General features: G+C 32.5%; 1 protein-coding gene across 1 annotated transcript in view; it reads right to left on the bottom strand.

Moving 5' to 3' along the window:
• Nucleotides 1-248: 248 nt before the first annotated feature.
• Nucleotides 249-23,693, bottom strand: part of LOC126893049 (uncharacterized) — a 54,231-nt gene continuing 30,786 nt past the window's right edge. Inside the window, exon 9 of the mRNA XM_050662989.1 lies at nucleotides 249-2,585. Coding sequence (XP_050518946.1) covers nucleotides 2,396-2,585 — 190 coding nt within the window. The 3' untranslated portion in view covers nucleotides 249-2,395. The remainder of the gene's footprint in view (nucleotides 2,586-23,693) is intronic.

The raw sequence follows: 23,693 nt of genomic DNA, 5'->3' as shown, positions 1-23,693 counted from the left end.
ACTGTTTATCACAAATGGCTCCTATCTGCAGAATAACAAATATCATTCGTTGGATCTATCTAAACAAAACAATTTTGTTACCAAAGTTTCCTTCTATTTTTCTATATAAATTTTCAATAAACTTCAAGTAGTATCATACCAAAGCATCCTGTATTAAAGTAAAACATTATTATACGTATACATTTTTTAGTAATGCTCAATAAAACTTTAGTATTTATTCTATTATACAAACATATTTTAGCTTCAATTTAAATAAAATTTAAAATGTTAATACTATAAGCACAAAAATGTCATCGTAATTACCGGTATAAGATAACGAACACTGAACGTTGCACTTATAGTTACTGTTTTCTTCAAATGAATTTTGTTCAAACAACAGAATTTCAAAATCTTACGAGATATTAGTACAAACACTTTTAAACTTGCTTGTTTTAAGCTTGCTATGCTATAAGATCTGTTTCGAATGAACTCAGTCTAGAATCTTCCAAAATAACATATTTTTCTTTGTTCGAGTCGCATCTTCGTTATGGTCTTCCTTTTTGGGGTTCTGGTACAGCTGCCCAATTCGATGTTATTTTCAAATTACAAAAAAGAGCAATAAGATATCTGTTTGGCCTCAGAAGAACAACACATTGCCGAAGTTACTTCAAAGATCACGGAATGTTAACCCTTCCATCTTTGTATATTTTAGAAACTGTTTGCTTAATTCGTAAACATCTACATGTCTTTTCACCAAGACCTAACCATGACTACTTCACGAGAAATTCTACGTTTAACGTCTATTTGCCAACCCCGTTCTCGGAGTTAGTAAAGAAATCTATATTATACTCCGCAAAAAAAACTTTACAACCATCTCCCTCTACAACTTAAATCTGCAGCATCTTTCCCCAAATTCCGTAAACTGACAAAAGCCTACCTATCTGAAAGACCATATTATTCAGTAGAAGATTTTCTTAATCAATAACTAAGAAATTACAGTACCCTTTGCACAAGTAGTATTTTTATTATTTTTTATCTATATTTGGGTCTCATACCCAGCAGCTTAACTTTTAAAACTTTTTTTATTAATTACTAGGTAGACTATGCATTTGCAATTTATTTTAAATTTTGCAATTGATTATTTGTGTTCATTCACCTTCATTTGTAGTCAACTTCATTATTGTTATTATTATTTTAAATATTTGACGATTTATGTAATTTTAGTAAATTGGATTGTTATTGTTTTGTTTTCTTGACTTTTATAAGCTTTGTCGATAAAATTGTACAATTTTTCATGACAATACAGCATATTTCTATTCTATTCTATTCTATTCTAAACTGCTCCATCACGTTTAAATTGATTTAAATACACAACAACACAACCCTCAAAGCCAAGTTGATAAACAGCACTTGCAACGAATAGGCCTAGTTCTATGTACTTGTTTGTAGCATTCCAACGACACATGTTTCGGTACAAACCCGTGCACATTTGGGAGGTTGGCTTTTTCAAAGCAATACCTTTTTGGAACTAAAAAGCTGTATTACCGTTTCGGTGTCTACTTCAAAACCACACTGTCTTAAAATGAACACGTAAACGGAAATACGCTGCAGGGCTGATGCCAGCCAGGTCATGGCTTTTAGCCTTGGTGTGATATGGCTATGACTTATCATTATACAAATTTCTAGCCTTACAGGAAAACCGTTACTCGGAGGGTTCACTAGCTCTCCTACTATAAGAAGCACATCCGCATAATAATTACAGAAAATATTAACAGCAATCGAGTTCAAACCTCAAATGGAAGTTAATTTACCAGCTTTGATTCTGCATAAGAACTCTGTCTGTGTTATGTTCGGTCCATTTAACTCCTTTACATCAAAGCTAACTTCAAAAGCTTCTGTTTTAAAATGGAAACAAAAATGAGAACTTAGTTACCTAGTTAGAGTTACCTACAATTATTTTGAAAATAATGCCGTTAATGTGGTTCTGAAGCTATTTTAATGCGTCATTTTAATAATTATTTAATAAAATTGCAAATATGTACTTTAATGAAAATAAATTATGTCAGTTTAAAAATACGTTTATTTTTACTAAAGATAGTCATCTTCTTCTTTACGTGCCATCTCCGCGACTGGCAATCATCACGGTTATTCTGATCTTAGATGCTGCTGCTCTGAATCGTTCGGTTGATGTGCATCCTTACAATTCTCTCAAGTTACGCAACCATAGACCTAAAGGTAGTAAATAACAATAACTTAAAGTTCCAATAGTTTACCTTCTTGTTTTTACACAAAACTTTCAAAATCGTAAGAGCAATTTGCGTTTACTCCGTATAGCTTATTACAGATTATAAATATATTGCAACCAGAAAACCTGAACCAGGATCATCATCATCGTTCATCGTTCACTAGTTCCTTATCACAAAAGTTGTGCAATAACTGGTTGTAACAAGCACATATGTTCTGCTCCTCGAATTGGTAGGCGATTAATTGAAAAGTGTTTAATCATTTCTGGTATGGATTTAAAAGGCTTGCTAAATTGTCCCAGTATGAAGCTGCCATCCTCTACGTTCTTCTGAATCCGCATATGCATAAATCCTCTTGCGCTTCTATAATAAAACAGAAGAATTATAAGAATTACGTAATTAGGTATATAAAGACTGATATAACGTCGATGAAAATACGTGTACATTTTTACAACACATGATAACAGACTTATCAAAGAAAAATAAGAACAATAACCACACCCAAAAAGGCAATGAAACATCATCCTCGCAGTGCAATAGCAAGAATATCATTACCGCGACACCAAGAAGGAAGAGATGTATATGTTGCACTTGAAGTTTCCGCGGGAGCTATATATGCTTTCTGTTGTTTTCCGGGTGTTACTCCGCGTTGAATAATTTTGGTTTTGAGAAAAACCATTATTTTTACGACGTTTCGGCAAAATCACACTTGCCATTGTCAAGTCAGGTAAGTACCTATATAGTTGATCATGATGAGTTCCTTCGCCTGCGCGTCTCTTGGCTCTTGTGTTATTAGCCCAGTATAGGTTGGGGGAGCCGATGGGATTAGACGCGTCGATGCTGTCTGATTTACTTTGGTCTTTTTCTTCAGTACCGTTTTCCGAAGCCTTTGAGCATCGTCTCTTTGGTTTAGACTGTTAGGATTTTTTTCTATTTCTATCCATTCTCTGATTTCGCGTTTTCTTTTGATTTATATGTTAGCTAACCTCGTTGTTTGGTTGAGGTTTATTGTATTTCCTGTATTTGCGACATGTTGTGCAAGGGATGACGTGGTTTCTCTCCTTTCGATGGCATTGCGGTGTTCATCTCATCTAACATGGATTCTTCGGTTGATCTGCCTGATGTATGACTTTTCATAATCCCCACATGGAATCTCATATACTCCTTGATTTTCTAACGATATTTTCATTTTTGCTGTTGGTAAAATAGTTGAGATTTTTCTGTCCGTGTTAAATACCGTTTCTATGTTTTGTTTTCTCAGCACTCTCCCTATTTTCTCTGTTGTACCCTTTATATGGCAGAATGGTTTTGCCGATCGGTTTTTCGTCTTCTGTTGGGTCCTTAATTCTTCTTCGAGCATATTGTGCTTTTTCGATGGTGTATGTTGAGAAGCCATTTTTTCTTAATGCTGTTTTCACATTATGCATTTCTTCATTTATTTATTATTAACACATCTAAGAATGGTATTTGATCGTTTTCTTCCAGTTCCATGGCAAACTGAATTTTATGGTGCATATCGTTGATGTATTCTAAAAATGCCTTTAGTTTTTCTTCTCCGTGGGTCCAGATGATAAAAGTATCATCCACGTATCTAAGCCAAATTTTGAGTTTGTATTCAGCTGTTTCTATTGCTCGCTGTTCTATTTATTTCAAAAACATGTTCGCTATTACTAGTGACAGTGGGGAACCCATCGGTGCTCCCTCAACTTGTTTATATCTTTGTTCCTTATAGATGAAATATGCATTATTTAAGCAGTGTTTGGTTAGGTTTAGAGTATCCGGTGATATTGGATACTTTTTGCTTATGATGTCGAGTTATTCCTCTATAGCTTCCTCCTTTTGCTTAGAGTGTCCGGCCCGTTGAAAAATTCCACAGGCAATTTTTTTTATTTAAAAAACCCTCAAAAGGGCCACATCAAAATCACATAACTAGTTTTCGACTGGTTTACCAGTCATCATCAGTGCTTACGTGCAATGTACATGCTAACCACCAAGATAGTGTTATACAAAAATATGTGGGTCAAAGCCCAGTAAAAGTAGTCCGTCAAGGAAACATTGGTTTAAAATGCTACTAAGCCTGGATATTTAAAATATTTTCTAATTTGCCCTAGGTAACATCTGAGATGTAGATATGACTTGTTCACATGCTGGAAGTGAGACGGCAAGTCACTTGTTCACATGTTAGAAGTGAGACGGCAAGTCACTTGCCGTCTCACTTCCAACATGTGAACAAGTCATATCTACATCTCAGATGTTACCTAGGGCAAATTAGAAAATATTTTAAACATCCAGGCTTAAGGTAGCATTTTAAATCAATGTTTCCTTGACGGACTACTTTTACTGGGCTTTGAACCACATATTTTTGTATAATATTATCTTGGTGGTTAGCATGTACATGTCACGTAAGCACTGATGATGACTGGTAAACCAGTCGAAAACTAGTTATGTGATTTTGATGTGGCCCTTTTGAGGGTTTTTTAAATATACCTTTTATACAGGATTTTACTGCTTTTTTTGTATTACATGGTATATAGCCAACTACAGGAAAACTTTTTCCTTGTGGATTTTTTTTATTTCTTTTCTTCACCAAAAACATTAGCGTGTGCATGGCATACATATGCGGTATAGTCCTCCGGCCCGGCAGATACTTTGAAAATTTCATTTTGGCCGGCGCTTAAAAGTATTTGCTCACCCCTGCTCTATAGGAACATTCCTGAAAAGTGAGACCATATCGAAGCTGACTAGTAAATGTCCCGGCTCAAGAGTCACATCTTTCTCGCTACTTCAAGCAGCAGCGAGAAGCGGAACTACCTGGCTTGACAATGACAAGTGTGATTTTGCCGAAATGTCGTCAAAATAATGGTATTTCTCAAAACCAAAATTATTCAACGCGGAGTCAAACCCGGAAAACAACAGAAAGCATATATATATATATATATATATATATATATATATATATATATATATATATATATATTATATATATATATATATATTTATATATATATATATATATATATATATATATATATATATATATATATATATATATATATATATATATATATATATATTGCATTTGCGTCCCTCGTGGCTTCTGTATAGTTTTGACTCTTGGCTTCCGATCAATATACAGCGTGTATATTAACAAGAATAATTACATACAGTTTGCGCTCGCTTTGGCATCCGTTATACTGGCAACAATGTACTTATGGTATCAAGTAAAATATTTAACCTTGGTCGTGTTTATGTGAGAATTTAGTTGTAGAACCCAGACAAATTCTATTTATAATTTTTGCCAACTAGGTGGTTTTGCTCGGATATACGATAAGGATTTGCTGTAAATTGTTTATTTTCGTTTTTATACTCTTAAATCATGTTAGAAAAATTCGTTTTTATACTCTTAAATCATGTTAGAAAAATTTCTTGGGTGTAATTATGAATGATGTATTTTCTAAACTTTTAAATTTTCTATTTTATTTCGATGGAAGAAGATTATGGATTTCGGAAGATTTCGATGGAATAAGTTATAATGTAATATACTTATCAATCCACTATATACCCTTGACAAATGTTTAGTTTTTAAAGTTAATAATTCTCTCTCTCTCTCTCTCTCTCTCTCTCTCTCTCTCTCTCTCTCTCTCTCTCTCTCTCTCTCTCTCTCCCTGTAATGCCTTCCCATATTATGAAGTATTCGCGGTGTGCAAGTACTTGGAAGGGAAACGAGAAACGACCGTGCGCGAGTCGCGGAGAAAAATTGCAACTATCTTAAATAATTCATATTTTCAATTGAAATTGTCGAATTGACGTATATTTCATACCTTCTGTCATTGAAGCAGAAAAATTATATATTGCTCCACAATATTGATATGATATGCAATTATTATATAAAGGTAAATTTAATTAATTGTATTTTGCTTGCAGTACTACATTTTAATAACTAATTTTATTTACTACATACAATGGTTTCGTTTGCATAACATAACCTGCATCTTATTTTTTCTCCTTATTATTTTTTTGGACTATAGCCTTGACAATTATCCAGCAACCAGGACTAATATAATTGGCCAATATAATTAAAAGTGCGAATAAAAGTACAGAGCGTAGAAATAGAGGTCGCTTTGCCGAACTTGCACGGTCCCAATTGGGCGCTCTTGCGTTTCTTAGCCAAAAATCAAAGATGGCTGATTCGCAGGATCAGCGCATCCTTTTCTGTTTTATTCTTTCGAAATTTGCTATGCTTTTTCTCATGAGGATCTTTCAGTGCGTCACAGTTTTTCGATTTCTTTCTAACGCATTAAATTGTACATGACAGAAAAAAACGCACGTCGGTGATTACATTTCGTAGGTGACATTTATAACATTTATTCTAGTTGTCAATAAATGGCGCCATAATCGAAAATAAGATAATTTGTGAATTATATAATATATCTACGAATATAATCTGAACAATTTATAAGACTATACAAATCAAAGAAAATAACATTTTATAAATGCAATAAACACAATTGATTTGATTTTATGCCAAATTGCAAATCAAATGTGACAACTGTCAGATTTAACTAAAATGTCATGTCACTAAAATGTATATTATCACGGACTTACCTTTTTTTCTATCATTTGTGACGCACTGAAAAATGCTCATGAAAAGAAGCATATACAAGTATTTTCCATTGCTCTTCTCTGTTTCTCGCTCTCTGTTTGACTTCTCTCCATCTCAGGCCAATTCTTTCATAATCTCTTATTACAGTTCTTCTCCAGCTATTATCAGGCCTTCCTTTTCTTCTTCTTTCGTCTGGTTGGTATTCGAGTGCTTGTTTGGTTATATTATTTCGATCCTTCCTCAGAGTATGTATATTCCATTTCCCATTTTTAATCGTGACTGATATTTTCTCTTGTTTTCTTCTTCTCCGTAGATCTAAGTTTTTATTTTATCTGGCCAGTATATTTTTAGGATTTTCCTCAACGATTTATTTATAAAGGTTTGTAATTTTTTGCTAGTTGTCTCTTCCTGTCTCTAAGATTCTGCGCCATACAACAATATAGTCTTAATACAACTGTTAAATATTTTGATTTTGGTTAATTCTGATATATCCCGTATGTTCCAGATTTTCCTTAATGCATTATATGATTATATAATGAGTGCATATTGTGCCTTTACTATTCTTCTTTCTACATCTGATCTACTAGCGCCTTTTTTTCCATGATTGATCCCAGATACGTAAAGTTATCTACCTCCTGTATTTGTCTTCCTTGTATTTTAATTTTAGTTTCTTGGTTGCTGTTTTTTTTAAGTTTTGTTTTTTTGTCTTTATCTTCAGGTCCATTACCTTGGAGTATTTTGCAAGCTTCTTTTACTTATGGCTGCTATGTTCGGTTAGGGGACAAATGTCATCTGCCAACTCCAAATCCTCCAACTAGTCATGCAATTTCCATCGAATACCTGTTTTATTATCGCTTACTTTCTGCATGATCCAGTCCGTTATTATTAGAAATAATGTCGGGGATAGCAGACATCCTTGTTTAACTCCGCTTTGTATAGCTATATCTACTACAATTTTTTCCGCATGTTCTAGTCTGGCTCTATATTTCTTGTAAAATAGTCTGATTAAGTTGATGTATTTTATCGGTAGTCCATATAGTTTTAGAATCTTCCACATTTGTTCTCTGTTTATACTATCGAAAGCCTTTTCAAAGTCAAAGTCAAAGTAAACATTATGTTTATATTTTTTTGCCATTCACTAGCTTGTTCCAAGATAATTATAGATTACAAGAGATACAGCGGTACAGGTACAAGATCCAGAGGTACTGATAGACTACACATGTGGTCGATATTGGAGCGTTTTGCGCGAAAGCCTTCTTGGTTGCTTCTTAGTCTTAGTTTCTTGTCTAGTTCAGTCTATTTAATATGATATTTGACATTATTTTGAATATGGCACTTAGCAGTGTTATTGCTCGCCAATTCTAGCATTTATTTAAAACCCCCTTTTTTTGGTATGGTTACACCCTCGTTCCATTTCTGTGGGAGCTCCTGGTCGGCTCATATCTTGTTAAAGAGTTTGTGTAACATTTCTACTGATTCGTTTGCGTCCGCCTTTATTAAATTTATCGGTAGGTTGTCGCTTTCAGCGGCTTTGCCCATTTTTTTAGTTGACTCAGTGTGTTTTGTATTTCTTCTTTCGTAATTTCAACTGTTCTAATGTATATTTCCTGTATTATATTATCTTCGTCTATATCTGGTGTTTGGAGTATATTTCCTCGCAGTGTTCTTTTCATCTTTGTATTATTAATTTATGTTCTGATTTAACTATATTTCCTTGTTTATCTTTGATTTGTTTATTACTGGTTAGTGTTTTTCCTGTCAAATTTCGGATGATATTGCACTGTATTTTCAGGTCGTTTTCTTGCTCGGCTTTTTCTGACATTTTTACCATATCATTTACATAGTATCTTTTGTCTTTTCTGGCTTGCTTTTTAACCGCTATATTTTTTCTTTGTATTTTCTTTCTACTGCTTTCCTTCTTCGGTTGCTTCTTTTTGTAACATTTCTTCTTTAAGTTTCTTTCTTTCTTCTCTTAGTTGCAATAGTCCAGAAAAATAAGGTTTTTGTCAGGACACTTGGCCAGCCAGGTTGCAAATGAGTTTTTTGGAGTTATACCTATTACATTATAAATACAACAATGCCCGTCACAGTTCGGACGAGAATTTTAGTTATTAACAAATAAGGGTCAAATATGACAGTTTTTTCGTTTAAATCGCTACAGGTAAAAATAAGGTAACTAAATATCTTATTTAGATTATTCACCTTTTAGTGGATAAGCAAAGGTTTAAAATGGAAGTTTTTGAATTTTGATCCGATTATTTGTTACTTCGGAAATTGCAAAATAAAACTAAATTTCGAAAATAAAAAAATTGCTATAACATTTGCAAAAATTAACTTAAGACTTTGATATCGCAAGAAATGTTGAGTCAAACAGTCCACATAATGCACAAAAAATTTCAAGACCATTTGTCAATTAGTTTAAATTTTATTCGATTTGTTTATCACAAAATGTTGCAATGTTTTTGCAATGTTGTTGTTCATAAAATAATAATGATACAGTAATTTTGTGGAAACCACAGGAAAGAAGAATACTTATATTTTCAACTTATTTAAAAAATTTGAGTAACCATATTAACATATTGACTAAATCTGCGTTGGGATTTGAAAAGCTGATATTTTTACACGAATTTTCAAAAAAAAAACTTTTCGCCTAGGTTAATTACGAGCAAAGTTAGCCACTTTTATTACTTATTTAATTCACAGTTACTTCTATATACATAAAATCCTCCTGTAACAGTGTTAGTTATCATATTCCTCCGAAACGGCTTGACCGATTTTTATGAAATTTTACAAGTATATTCTGTTGGACTGAAAATAGGTTGTAATCTATTATTTATACCCATAAGTTATAAGGGAGGTTGCCCCCTGCCACTTTTTTATTGTTTTGGAGAAAATTGTCTACCTTCATTTTATATTATGTACCATTAAAAAATATATACAACCCTTAATTTTCACCCTTCTATCACCAACCCCTATTTTTTAGTATCCATCTATTTATTTACATCTATAAAATTCTCCTGTCGTAGTGTTAGTTGCCATAATCCTCCGATACCGCTTGAACGATTTTTATAAAATTATATATGTATATTATGTACTCGGTAGGTCGTAATTTATTTTTCATATCCCTGAGCGATAAGAGGGGGCCCCATAACATTTTGTATTGTTAGGTGGGTATTTATGTGTACATAACATACTCTACAAGACTACAAGTATATATAAATTAAAAAAATAATGATCAAAATCCATCAACAAACTCCTTAGGTATTAGGCGCAACATATCTTTAAAAAATAAATTTCATTTTTTGAGTGCACGGATTTTAATAATTCCCCTCCACCGACCACGAGTCGATTTCGTTAGGACGTCATTTTTAAAGATATATTAACCACTCTGTTCACGTTTACTCAAACTTTTACACATAAACTAAATACATACCTTGAACTTCAAAATACCGCTAGTTAGGTTTCTTAATTGTTATAAACAAATTAGCTGTGAATTAAATAAAAAAGTGGCTAACTTTGACCGTAATTAACCAAGGTAAAAGTTTTTTTTAACATTTATGTAAAAGTACACATCGAAAACAATGTGATAACTACAGGGGTATTTCCGTTACACCAACAATCAGAAAAATATACGGAAGGATCTTAAAAAACCCAATAGAAGACGAATACAAGGAAATGGAAGCAGAAGAACAAGAAGGGTTCAGAGCCGGAAGATCTACAATTAATTGATCACCCTTTTTGGCAATCGCACAATTCATGGAAAAGAAAAGAGCGATTAACCAAGAGTTTCATTTCGTATATTATATTGATCTGAAAAAGGCAGATTGGTCTTATTGGAGCTATATATAAAAAATTACAGTCTTCCTCAGCTGATCTGCTGTTCACGTGGGCTCAAAATGGTCTGACTCAGCCATGTTGCCTTGATAAATTAATTAAAGAATTTAGATGTGATTATATTCACTGTAAAGGGTTATTACCCTATATCTGTGGCTTTTGCCCAGTATTCATGTTTTTTGTTGTGTTGTTAAGCAATTGCTCTTCTATGAAGGTATTTTAAGAGGACGAAGCTCTGATGATGGCACGTTATGTGCTGAAAGTACTTAGCTGATATAAAATATATTTTTTACACACTATCAAAAGTTTTTTGAAAACATACACCTGTTTGCCGTTTTGACCTATTCAGAAGTGTGTACAAGTCTTGCAGTCTTTTCCAATTTCCAATTTATAAAAAATTTACTTATCCTAAAAGAATCATTTCGGCTTGCATCGATTTACATAAAAATTTGGGATTACGATCATCTCACCCTGTACTTCATATTCTATATCATGCTTAAAGGCGTTGATTATTTTAGGGGTGTAACCTACCCCTTATTGACAAAAATTATATAAAAACATTGTACACTTTAATACGGGTAAAATTTGGTTTTGATTGGTTAAATAATGATTGTTTTATACTTTAGGATAAAATTTCATAATATTTCAACCCTTAAAAACAACCCTTAATAACATCACAATTTTTATAAGTAGATAATTTAATAGATCTTTACAGAAAAAAAAGTAGAATTAAAGAATTACAAAAAATTTATTTACACAAAAATACGAATTTACAAATATGTACAAATACAAATAAAAATAGTTTTTTAGTCATCTTTTAGTATACGAACCGGTTCGGTGGTATTATACATACATTGAAAATGATTCATAAGCGGACTATTCGAATTAAAAAAAAATTGTTTTATAAACATAGCTCCTTCATTTTTGACGATAAAAAGTTTTTTCAAAAATAATTTTGTAGGATTTTTGAAGAGTTATAATACTGTGAAAATTAAATTCTGTAATATCCCTTAGTTTTTAATTGCGGTTGGTTTAAAAGACTCGAATAAGGGGGTAATTGCTCGTAAATAGAGGTTTTAAATAGCTATATCTCGCTAACTGTTCACTGTAATGAAAATCTATGCACAAGGGAATTTTACTTATTAAATAATAAGCTACAATTTAGTAGTCCATAATTTTTTTATATCTCCAGTATTTTCGGAGATATTTTGAATAGGTCTGGATCCCGCGTATGAAAAAAAAAGTTGATTAATAGCAAGCTGAAAATTTGTTAATACTTTAAGGGTGTCTAGTCGGACAAACTTTGATATATGGGAACACTGGAACAGGGGAAGTTTTAATTGTAGAACAGGTTAAAAATTTGGAACGGTCAGAACACGAAAACGGCACATGTATTTTCTCCGACAGAACAGACTTAAACTCTCCGAATAGAGATTAAACTCTCATGCAAAAATAAGATTTCTATTTATCACCAAATGGGCGTTTTAATGAGTGGAACATGTAGAATATGTCAAATGACAGGAAGAATTATGAGAGGTGATAAATAGCAGTATGATTTTTGCATGAGAGTTTAATCTCTGCTCGGAGAGTTTAAGTCTGTTTTGTCGGACAAAATAAATGTGCCGTTTCCGTGGTATGAGCGTTCCAAATTTTTAACCTGTTCCACAATTAAAACTGCCCCTGTTACAGTGTTCCCATATATCAAAGTTTATCCGACTAGACACCCTTAAGCTATTAACAAATTTTCAGCTTGCTATTAATCAACTTTTTTTTCATACGCGGGATCCAGACCTAGAAGTAAAAGGTGACAAATAGGAAATTGCAAAAAATCAATTTTTCTTTAAACTCCAATTTTTCTAAAATTAGGCCTTTTAAATAGGTCAAATTTCTTGAATGTATTGATAATACGAATATAAAAGGAATTATAGAAAGGTGAAGATCAATTTTTAATTAGTAGGGTAGTTAGGGGGTTGTTTTCACTGATTTTTTCATAGAGAATAGCAGGTACCGACCTTTTTTTGATCATAAGTCGCTTAATTTTCATGCTAGCAGCTTCATATTATTATTTTTTGAAAGATCTAACAGTATACTAGAAAAAAGATTATTTAAATTTAATTGAATTTGTGTTACTAAAAGATAAATTTTTGATATCTACAGTTCTTTTGATTAAATGCATATTTTTCGAGGTATTCTCAAAAAACCCTCTAAAAAAGTCGATTATTCCCTACCTTCAGTAACTAACAATCAGTAAATGTAACGAATATAAATACCTGGGTATGAAAATCACGAATGATGGAACACTGGACGGTGCCATTAAAGAACGAAATACTCAGGGCCGGAAAGCAATTAGGCTCCTAAACTCAGTGCTCTGGGACAAGCAGATAAACCACCAAAACAAGACAAAGATCTATAACGCCGTAGTGAAAAGCATTATAACATACAGCTGCGAAATATGGCATATGAAGGAAAAATCAAAACGAATGTTAGAGGTCACCGAAATGGATTTCTGGAGAAGAGCTGCAGGAAGATCAAGAAGAGAACATGTCACCAATGAACGGATACGAGAAATAATGAACTTCACACATACAATAAATGACGAAATCAACGAAATACAACTACGATGGTTTGGTCACCTACAAAGAATGCATGAAGACAGAATCCCAAAACAAGTGCAACTGGAAACCGCAAGATAGAAGAAGATGAGGTAGAACAAGGAAAAGTTGGCAGGCAGGAATAAACAAAGCCATGGATGAAAGAGGTCTGCAAGTAGATCATTGTGCGGACAGAGAGGAATGGCGAACGGGTATCGGAAGACGGAGAGCGTTATAAACCGATAATATAATAATAATGTAAAAGTACCAGCTTTTTAAATCCTAAAGTCTAGGAATGGCGGTTGTTAAACAAAAAACCGGTTTTCGGTTATACCGGTTTTTTTTACTTACGGTTTAACCTGGCGGTTATAACCGGTCAAAACCGGTTGTTCCAAAAACAGGTTTTCGGTTTTTTTAATCAAAAGCAAATACGCAATCAGTTATAATGTTACATTTATATTGCATTTTAGTTTGCTCAATTTTCCCCCCGAAAAATTCCCCAACCAATTCAACCTATAAAAATTTTCCCAGGCGCTTTCAAATTACCCTAAAAATGAGCGAAAGTACCCCAATCTCTGATTCGTCGCTCGTTGTAGACGGCGTCGGCGTATATTGCGTTGTCAATAATTGGGATATTCCCAAAAGTGATGATTCTACCGATCAACTGAAATGTCCCTTGGATCTATCAGGTTTAAAAAAATATCCAAATGACTTATATTTTACTTAAAAATAAGTTCGATAAACCAATTCATTATTTACTTCTCTATTGCCATCAAAAAATTTCGGTGGGTAATATTTTTTAATACATTTGTATAATATCTACCTTTTATTTAGTAAGAATTATTATTTATTGTTTAAAAATTACATAATGGAGATTCCTAATCGTATTTCGGTATTCACTTTTCATACAAGCGTCTCAAGTCTCAAGTACTAAGTATAAACATTTTTTTAGATGATGGTTGGAATATCAATTTCAAGCAGATCACTTACTTTTTATGTAAAATATTATCATCACATGCACCATTTCAGTTTTTGAAACATTTATTAATCTAAATAACTATACCCAAAATTGTTTCATAAAAGCTGATGTGACACTTTCGTCCAGTTCTCTATTAGTAAATAAAAGTTGAATTTTGGTTGTTTGGGTTAATTACTTCGCATATTATTTATAATACATATATGATTGAGATCGAAATAGTATATTAAGTATGGAGAACGGTAAGGGTTTTATACCGATCGAAGACAATTATTGTCTGAGATCGGTTACCCTTAACGTTCGACATGCTTATAACGTTTTTTGCACGATTGATACCATTATAAATTATAAAATTAAACATTTTCGTCATATTGACTAGTTTCATTCATTTTATCAAGATAGATACTTTGGTTGTTAGGTAGTAACTAGGGTGCATAACAACAATGGAGAATTGAGTTTTTATTTAGTTGTCAATAATTTTAAGTACAATTTTGATTATTATAAATTAAAATATGAGCGAAAGTGAATTTGAAGAAATTGAACGGGCTTGGGAAGAAGGGTGTTCCGCAATTATTCCCGAAAAATCCAAAATCCGTTATCAAAATACCTACCAAAGTTTTAAAAAATGAAATGAAGAAAAGACTCTATTGGCATATTTCGTTCAAGGACATATGCAGTTGAAAGCTCCTGGAAGCCTCTGGGCAGAATATTCAATGATTAAATCCACCGTTTTTCTTTATGATGGCATTGATATTTCCAAGTTTTCAACTTTGATCGCGTATTTGAAGAGAAAAAATGTTGGCTATAGGCCTAAGAAAGCGAGCATTTTTACACGGGAGCAATTTGAAACATTTCTGATGGAAGCACCGGATGAAGATTTTCTAGTTCACAAGGTAATATAAGCTAGTTTAGGTAAAAGAAATACTCTAATGAAGATTTTTTCATAATTTGTAGGTCGCAATGATATTGGGAATATCTGGTGCCTGTAGAAGCGAAGAATTATATTTTTATAATTTAACAAATTGTACCATAAGTTTCAATATTAATAAATAATTCGTTAGATTTCTTTATTCTTTCAAAAAATAAATTAAAATTAAGAGATTTTTTAACTCGACGGTAAGTGAATTACTTACCGTCGAGTTGGAGTACTTACCGTCGAGTTGGATTACTTACCGTCTAGTTGCTAGTAAATGTCACCTACTGACGTAAAATCTGTCACGGTAAACAGTCAAAAATGATCAATCGTGCAAAAATATATAGAAATTTCTTCATTTTTCTCTAAATTAATTTTTTTCCACAGGTAACTTATTCGGTTTTTCAATGGTTATTACTTTAAAAAAAAAACGGTTATAACCGGGACAAAAAAACAACCGGTAACCGGTGGTTTCAAATTAAAAAATCCGGTTTTAGGTTATAACCGGTAGGTTTTCCCATCCCTAAGTAGATTAATTTAGTTTGCAGTCAATACTAACAAAGTTATTCAAATATTTTCGGAATGATAAAAATGACTTTTTATTATTTTTTAAAAACTTTGAAAACATAAGTATTCTTTTTTCATGTAGTTTCCACAAAATTGCTGTATCATTATTATTTTATGAAGAAAAGCATTCTTCATCATTGCAAAGAAAAGGCTTTTTTTTGATAAACAAATTGAATAAAATGTAAACTAATTGACGAATCGCCTTGAAATTTTTTGTGTATTATCTGGACTGGACATGGACTCTTTGACCCAATTTTTCATGTAATATCAGTCTTAAGTTTATTTTTGCAAAAGTTATAACAACTTTTTTATTTTCGAAATTTAAGTTTTATTTTGCAATTTCCGAAGTAACAAATAATCTTACCAAAATTCAAAAATTGCCATTTTAAACCTTTGTTCATCTACTAAAAATGAATACTCTATCTGATATAAGATATTTAATTACTTATTTTTACCTGTAGCGATTTAAACGAAAAGACTGCCATTTTTGACCCTTATTTGTTAATAACTAAAATTATCGTCCGATCTGTAACGGAAATTTTTGTGTTTATAATGTAATTGGTATATAGTATCCAAAAAATCCATTTGCAACTTGGCTGGTCAAGTATCCCGAACGTATATTTTTGCCTTATTTCCCTGGAGTACAATGTGTCTCCAGTTATCCATTTATTTTCTCTTTTTTTCATCCCTATAATTTCGTTTGCAGTTTTTGCATAATCTCCTTGAAGTTATTCCATATTTCTTCCACTGTTTCCTCATGTTGGGACACTGCTGTTCGGTTTAATTTCAGTCTTTTTGTGAATCCCATTCTTGTGTTTTCTTGTTTAAGCTTCGACATTGTATTTTCTTCTTGTGTTTACTTTCCGGTTTTCGTCTTTGGCGAATTTCATCTTTATTTTGGCCCTTACTCGCATGTCTTTGATATGTTTAATTGCAGACCAAATATTTGACTTTCGTTTTCAACCAGTCGTATATCAATCAGCTCTGATTGACTATTGTCATCTGCGAAACGTAGGTTGTTTATTTTATGACCATTTATTGAGATGCCTTTTTCCCATCCTTCAAGTGCTCTTCTCATAATATGCTCTCCATATATATTGAATAATTGTGGAGATAGTATACATCCCTGTCTGACACCCTGTTCTGGATGAAATTCGTTTGAAAGTGTGTCAAGCACTTTAACTGATCCAGTAGTGTGTTCGTATAGTTCAGTTATAAGCGAAATAAGGTGTTTGGGGTACGCCTACTTCTTTTGGGATTCGCCATAAGTGTCTCCACTTTACCCTGTCGAACGCCTTACGATAATCTATAAAGCATATGTACAGTGGAATATTGAATTCCGTAGATTTTTTGATTATCTGTCTTATATTCAACAGGTGTTCTCGAGTACCTCTACCTTTGGTAAATCCAGTTTGCTCTTGTGGAATTTCTCTTTGAAGGAATGCTTTTAGTCTCACTTATTATATGTAGCATTTTTTTCTGGCATGTGATATAAGAGAAATAGTTCTACAATTGTGGCATTTATGGAAGCTGCCTTTTTTATGAATTGTTGTTATTGTAAATTTTGTCCAGTCTTCAGGCCATTGTTTAGAATGCCATATTTGGTTACAGAGTAGATGAAGTAATTTTACGCCAGTTTCTTCTGTGGCTTTGAGCATTTCTGCTGTTATCATATCTGGACCTGGTGCTTTATTATATTTGAGCTTAAGGATCGCTAGTCTTACTTCATTTTCAAGTATATCAGGTTCTTCTTCTACCTCGTCAAAGATTTGGTTAACAGGTTCGTGGCATTGATCATCTTTATATAGGTCCCTGCAATACGATCTCCATGTCTCTATACCTTCTCTATTTGTTCTCAGAGTTTCAGTGTTGTCTTCAATGGCCCAAGTTCTGGCTTTGAAGTCTCTTGTTAAGTAGCGTATTTTTCTAAATAGATCTCTCGGCTGATTAGTCTGATCATGTCTCTCAATTTCTTTGCATATACTTTGATAGTACAGTTTTTTGTCTACCTTGCATCTTCGTTTTACTTCTTTATTGAAGTTTCATAAACTAGCTTTTTCTTTTTCACTATGCACACCACTTTGACAAAGATTTCTTCTATTCTCAATGATTTGTAAGGTTTCATCTCTTATCCAGTGTTTCCGTTTCACAGGATTATTTATCATTGGATGATCAATTGGTGTTGTTACACAATGTTTAAAAGTCTCCCATATTTCTTGTGATGTTCCGTTACGAATAGAGGGCATTATTTTATGTACTTCCTGGAGAAGGTCGTCCTGCTTTCTTAGTTCTATCTAATGATCTATCTTATTCTATCTATGATACAGGTGGTGACATCATAATTGATATAATAGTATGAGAATAGAAAAATTATATTATTAAAATATGGTAATAAAGAATTCTATCTATCTATCTATAAGCGAGGTTCCTACAGCCTCTGCTGCTTCTCGCATTTCGACCGCCATCTTTTTTTGTCCATCCATTCGTCTTCTTTGATGGCTCTATCTCTCATGATGTGCTGTACATTTACTTCTCAGGTAACTGAAGGCCTTTCCCTTCTTCGTCGTTGTTGTGGTATGTAATTTAAAGCTTTCTTTGGCCATCTATCTTCATTCATTAGCTTGACGTGACCATACCACACTAGTTGTCTCGTTTCAATTCTATCTACAATGGAATATACAGTTTTTGTCCTCCTTCTAATATCTTCATTCCTGATGCGATCTTTTTTGGATATACCACACGCTCTCCTTAAATAATCCATTTTTACTACCTACTATTCTTTTTCTATCTTTTTTAGTGATCTGCCAAACTTCTGCCCCATAAGTCATAATAGGCTCTACCAAGGTACGATAGATTGTCTTTTTTTGTCGTTTATCTTTAGACCATTTTGCCCTGCAATTTTGCCCTGCTGTGTTCTATTTTCGATGTCTCTTTTGGAAGTGCCTTCTTTAGATATTATAGATCCGAGATATATATATATATATATATATATATATATATATATATATATATATATATATATATATATTCTTTAAATGTATTTGTGGTTCTAATTTCTAAATCTGGATCTTCTAATAAAGAATTAAGAATTAAATTCTAACACTTCTATAATATGTTACAATTGAGCAATTAGACCAGCAGTTTCGGCAACTGGTTATGATAAATTCATCAATTTTAATGAACATACTTTTTAATTTTTTTTATTTTTGCAGTAAAAAAATACATTGTTAATTATACAAAAAGAATATCATTAATCTGTCACAACAATAATTATTTTAACATACAACAATAATCATTTATAATAATATCCGAAGTCTAAATACCAACATTTGAGGTGGCAACAGTGTAGTAGAAGCCATGAGGACATAAACTGAAATATACGGATTCCGCGACAACCTTAAAGTAAATAAATATATATTTGGACGTCATCAAAACCGTTAAAGTGATTTTAGATATACAGCAAGCGAACGTGGCGCGCCTGACGGCAACTGCTCCAAGTAATGTGTATATTATTATACAGATAACGTGTCTGAGGACATCTGGCCAATATTTTGTTCAGGAATTGTAGGAAGTGGTACCTTTCACCTGCGATAAATTTTAGAGAAAATCCTCGTGGCAACCGTATATCGGAGTCCACGAAGCCCTGGACGCCACGAGAGACTACAGTTTAACATGGGGGGACGTCATGAGAGGCTAAATATATATATATATATATATATATAACGGTTTCTCCGTTATTGAGGAATGCGTAGCAAATAACGTGGCTTTGTAGACAAATCTGTGATACAAAGAGGTATCTTTTGTCGTTTCATAGTCTTTTATCAAGACTTTGAATTCACATGGTCACGGCCACTACGGAAAGGATTTCTTCTGTACACCAGAGAAATCCTTTCGTTTATTTCATATATATATATATATATATATATATATATATATATATATATATATATATATATATATATATATATATTAGAGCGGAGTAATTTTTTTTGTCACCGGGTCACAATCAGTTTCTGATTCTACAATGAATTCTGTGAAAAAAAAACATTACACCATAGGTATCTGATGAATTTCGAGGCGCCACATTTTTCATTTTAGTTTTGAGGTACATCAGAACTCGTCATTTTACGACTTCTGATGTACATTGAGGTTGATTGTGGACAAAATTTCAACTTTTTTTATCACGGAAAAGTGTATTTTTGTAGCTTTTGAGACGAGGAATCCATTTTTGATATCTATTTGTACCAAAAACACTCACCAGGGGGCGCTAGAATGCAATTTTATGAACATCAGAATTTGTCATTTTATGACTTCTGATGTACATTGCGGTTCACTGGGGATATATTTAAACTTTTTTTTACGGAAAAGTGTATTTTAGTAGCTTTTGAGACAAGGAATTTATTTTTGATATCTATTGGTCCCAAAAGTACTCACCAGGGGGCGCTACAGTGCCATTTTTGTCATTTTACGACTACTTTTCTGGATAAAACAGTGTTAATATTATTTTTTCAACGTTTTTATTTAATAGGCCCTGATTTTATGTTACAAAAAATAGGTAATATTAATTAGTTTATTATAAACTTTACTAAACAATATTTTGCTTAATTAAATTTAGTTGAAATATAATAAATTAGATGTTTTTGAGTAACTAAACCACTCAATTTTGGATCAAAAAAATTTTGGATCTTCGATTTTTCTAAAACTTGATGTATAGCTTCTGAGGAACGTAAAAATAAGCTCGAGCTGAAACATTTAAGCCAGAACAGTCTTCTTCTTTTTTCTCAATTTGTATATTTTATCATAAAGTATCAATGGAAAAATAAGGTATTAATACGAGGGACTGAAAAATGTCATTATAAGGCATTATAACAAATTAGTATGATTTAAAACGAGGTTTTGGTCAAATTTTGCTGTAGAAAACGTTAGAATGCCGTTTCTTACATTTTCCTCCATTCCCAAAATATTGTATATTTCGATTTTGCTGATCATCTTGGCAATATTTTGCCAAGCATAATTCCTGTCCTTTGACATGTTCTACGTGTCGGACTTATGACTTATTAAAATGTCCAGTTGGTGATAAATAGCAGTCTCATTTTCGCAAATGTGTGAGTGTTTAATGAAAGGGTAACAAATCAATTGGAAGGTCTGCCTGACAAAATATATGGGACGTTTTCGTAGTCTGACGTTCCAAATTTTTAACCTGTTCCCCAATTAAAACTTCCCCTCTTCCAGTGTTCCCATATATCAAAGTTTGTCCGACTAGACACCCTTAAGCTATTAACAAATTTTCAGCTTGCTATTAATCAACTTTTTTTTTGTTCGCGGGATCCAGGCCTATATACTTTTAAAGCGCTCACTTCCGCCTTTATCTTAATTGTAAGATTTTTATACCTTTTTTGTCTTGGAGTTATATGACTCTACCAGCTTGATGTAATACATTCGTATTAGTAGGGGAGGCAGGTGTGCTAAATTTGCAGTTACTCGAGCGTTATGGAGACCTATTGGATTGTGAAAATTAAGTCCGAAAACCAAAATAACTTAAGTCAAGTTTTCCATTTTACTGGATACTTTCCATTTTTTTTATTTTAAATTCCAAAAATCATGTTTTACGATTACAATGCCATCTATCCATAATTCGAAAAAATGTCTCGAATAAAAGTTACTTATGTTTACCTAAGAAATCCAAATCTGCAATAAAAAAATGGGGAATCCTATTTTAATGTTTTAAAGTAACCCCCCACCCCATCACCGTGGGTGGTCGTGTTTGATGTCATTTGATAGATTTTTAAAAACTATTGAACACGTAGTTTTTAGTTTTTCGATCTGACGTTAATTTCCGACGATCAAAGTTGTGAAACTTTGTGACTCATCCATTTCCTTACGGATCCGCTCAAATCGCAAGATTTTTTAAATATACTGCATGTACTACTTACCTTATCTTAATCTGATGCAGTGGCGTACTGATAGATCAGCGGGCCCTGGTTCCAGTTGGGATGCGGACCCCCGCCCAAAACATTCAATATAAATCATCATGTATCATAAAATATTCCATAAAAACTCAAACTAACTTATAGTCCATTTACTCACGGTTTTTGCTGTCAATTTTAAAGAACTGCTCGGATTGAGATGCAATTCGGCATACACAAACCTAACATGTCAAGTGACCCCTGGCTTATATGATCTGTAAGTTTTACCGCTTCAAAGTGCTCAATTTTAAAAACAATTTGGCTTGAAAATAACAAAAAAATGAATACTTTTGAAAAAAAATTGTTTTTTCAAAATAACTCAACTTCAAAAATCTCAACTACCTAGTATAAAAAATATAGGTTTTGCTATTGTGAATATTTTGGACTTTTTGTTTTCCTGACGACAAAAATTGGTTATAAGATATGTCTGTTCAAATTTTGCATACACTTGTGATTAGTGACTCGTTTAAGCCATTTTGACTACAGCCTTTTCAAAAATAAGCACTTGAACCAACGAATCTTACATATCTTATAAACAATAAAGTAAAGTAATTTGTGAAGCGGTAACGATTAATATCATTTCGGATGCTAATTAGAAGGTGATTTTGACGACTTTCTTTACCAACCAAAAAAAAGATACTAACATTATTTTGATCGAAATTTACTTACTTTTGATGTTAGAAACTTAAAAAAACAACAATAGGCTATTAAAACAGTAGATTAATATTAATCCTATCGTTCTTGATACTCGCATGATTGATCACTTTACGCCAGCCGTTTTTATAAATAATGAAACTCAAAAACTTTCTACATCCAAAATTACAGTCATAATTAAAAACATTAATACCGGAAAACTAACACAGCATTTAAAAAATGAACATTGGAATATAATTTATTTGAACAAAATAGATTCTCAAATTGCATAATATTTACATTTATAAATAAGTTAAATAATTTCATACAAACCTCTAGGGAGATAAAACGGTTAAATAAAAAAAACCTTGGATAACGGTAGGGCTGATATATTTTATCAAACGACGAGAATTTCTTAAAAAGAAATTAGTGTCTAGTTATCCTTACCACTATTGTCTATATTTAGAATTTAATTTAAATTTTTAAGAATCACCTACCTATATAAAAGTACAGGCTGAATGATGACGGTTCTAAAGCACCAGTATCGACCCTATTGTATTGGGATTATTGCAGTAAAACTTGCAAAGCATATTTACAACTTTGTAGTATAAATACCGACATTTTATTCATGAATCGTGCTAATTTACAAGTGTTTGAGTTATCACGTGTAGTCAGGCCCTGGCGGTTAGTCTTTATCAGTTGAAACATGTTTGGAAAGCAGGTAAATAAAATGTGTAGGGAACAGCATTCCCTGTATTTAAATAAAACATTTTGTTTTAAAAATAATTTTGTTTTCATAATTATTCTTGTTTTTACCTACACAAGTACCTACACAAAAATGAAAATCTGTTAAGCAGTTACATTTCTTATCTGTGTACTTGTGTAGTTCAAAATGTCCCTATAAAATTAGAAACAAAAGAAGCAAAAAGCGCATTAAAGCGGGCCCCCACGGGGCCCGGGCCCTGGTCCCGCGGAACCATGCTCAGTACGCCACTGATCTGATGATTTCGAGATTTTCTAATAATAAATTCTTTCGGACCCTCCTTAACGAAATCCCCTGTAGTTATAGTCCATATATGGTAGGGGTACATTTACAGGGTACAATGTTTCTCCCCATGTGATATTCTGACGTGCTCGAGAAATTGCAGAAATCCCCGCTTGGGCTCCCCTACCTAATATAAAAGTAATTGCTTAAGGTCTAGTTAATTATTATATTTTAATTAATTTCATTAACAGAATTATTAATTTTTTAAAATTTCATAATTATCAAGTTAATGTTAAATATTTTTAAAAACTTAGAATTAATATCTACTAAATAAAAATAAAAGAAAAAAATAACAATACTAACATTGTTTTACTCACAAAATGACGCAAATTGCACTGTAGCT

The sequence above is a fragment of the Diabrotica virgifera genome, chromosome 10 (genome assembly GCF_917563875.1).
Source record: "Diabrotica virgifera virgifera chromosome 10, PGI_DIABVI_V3a".
Lineage (NCBI taxonomy): Eukaryota > Metazoa > Arthropoda > Insecta > Coleoptera > Chrysomelidae > Diabrotica > Diabrotica virgifera.
Note: the sequence above shows the minus strand (reverse complement) of the source record. Positions and strands in the feature narration are given on the sequence as shown.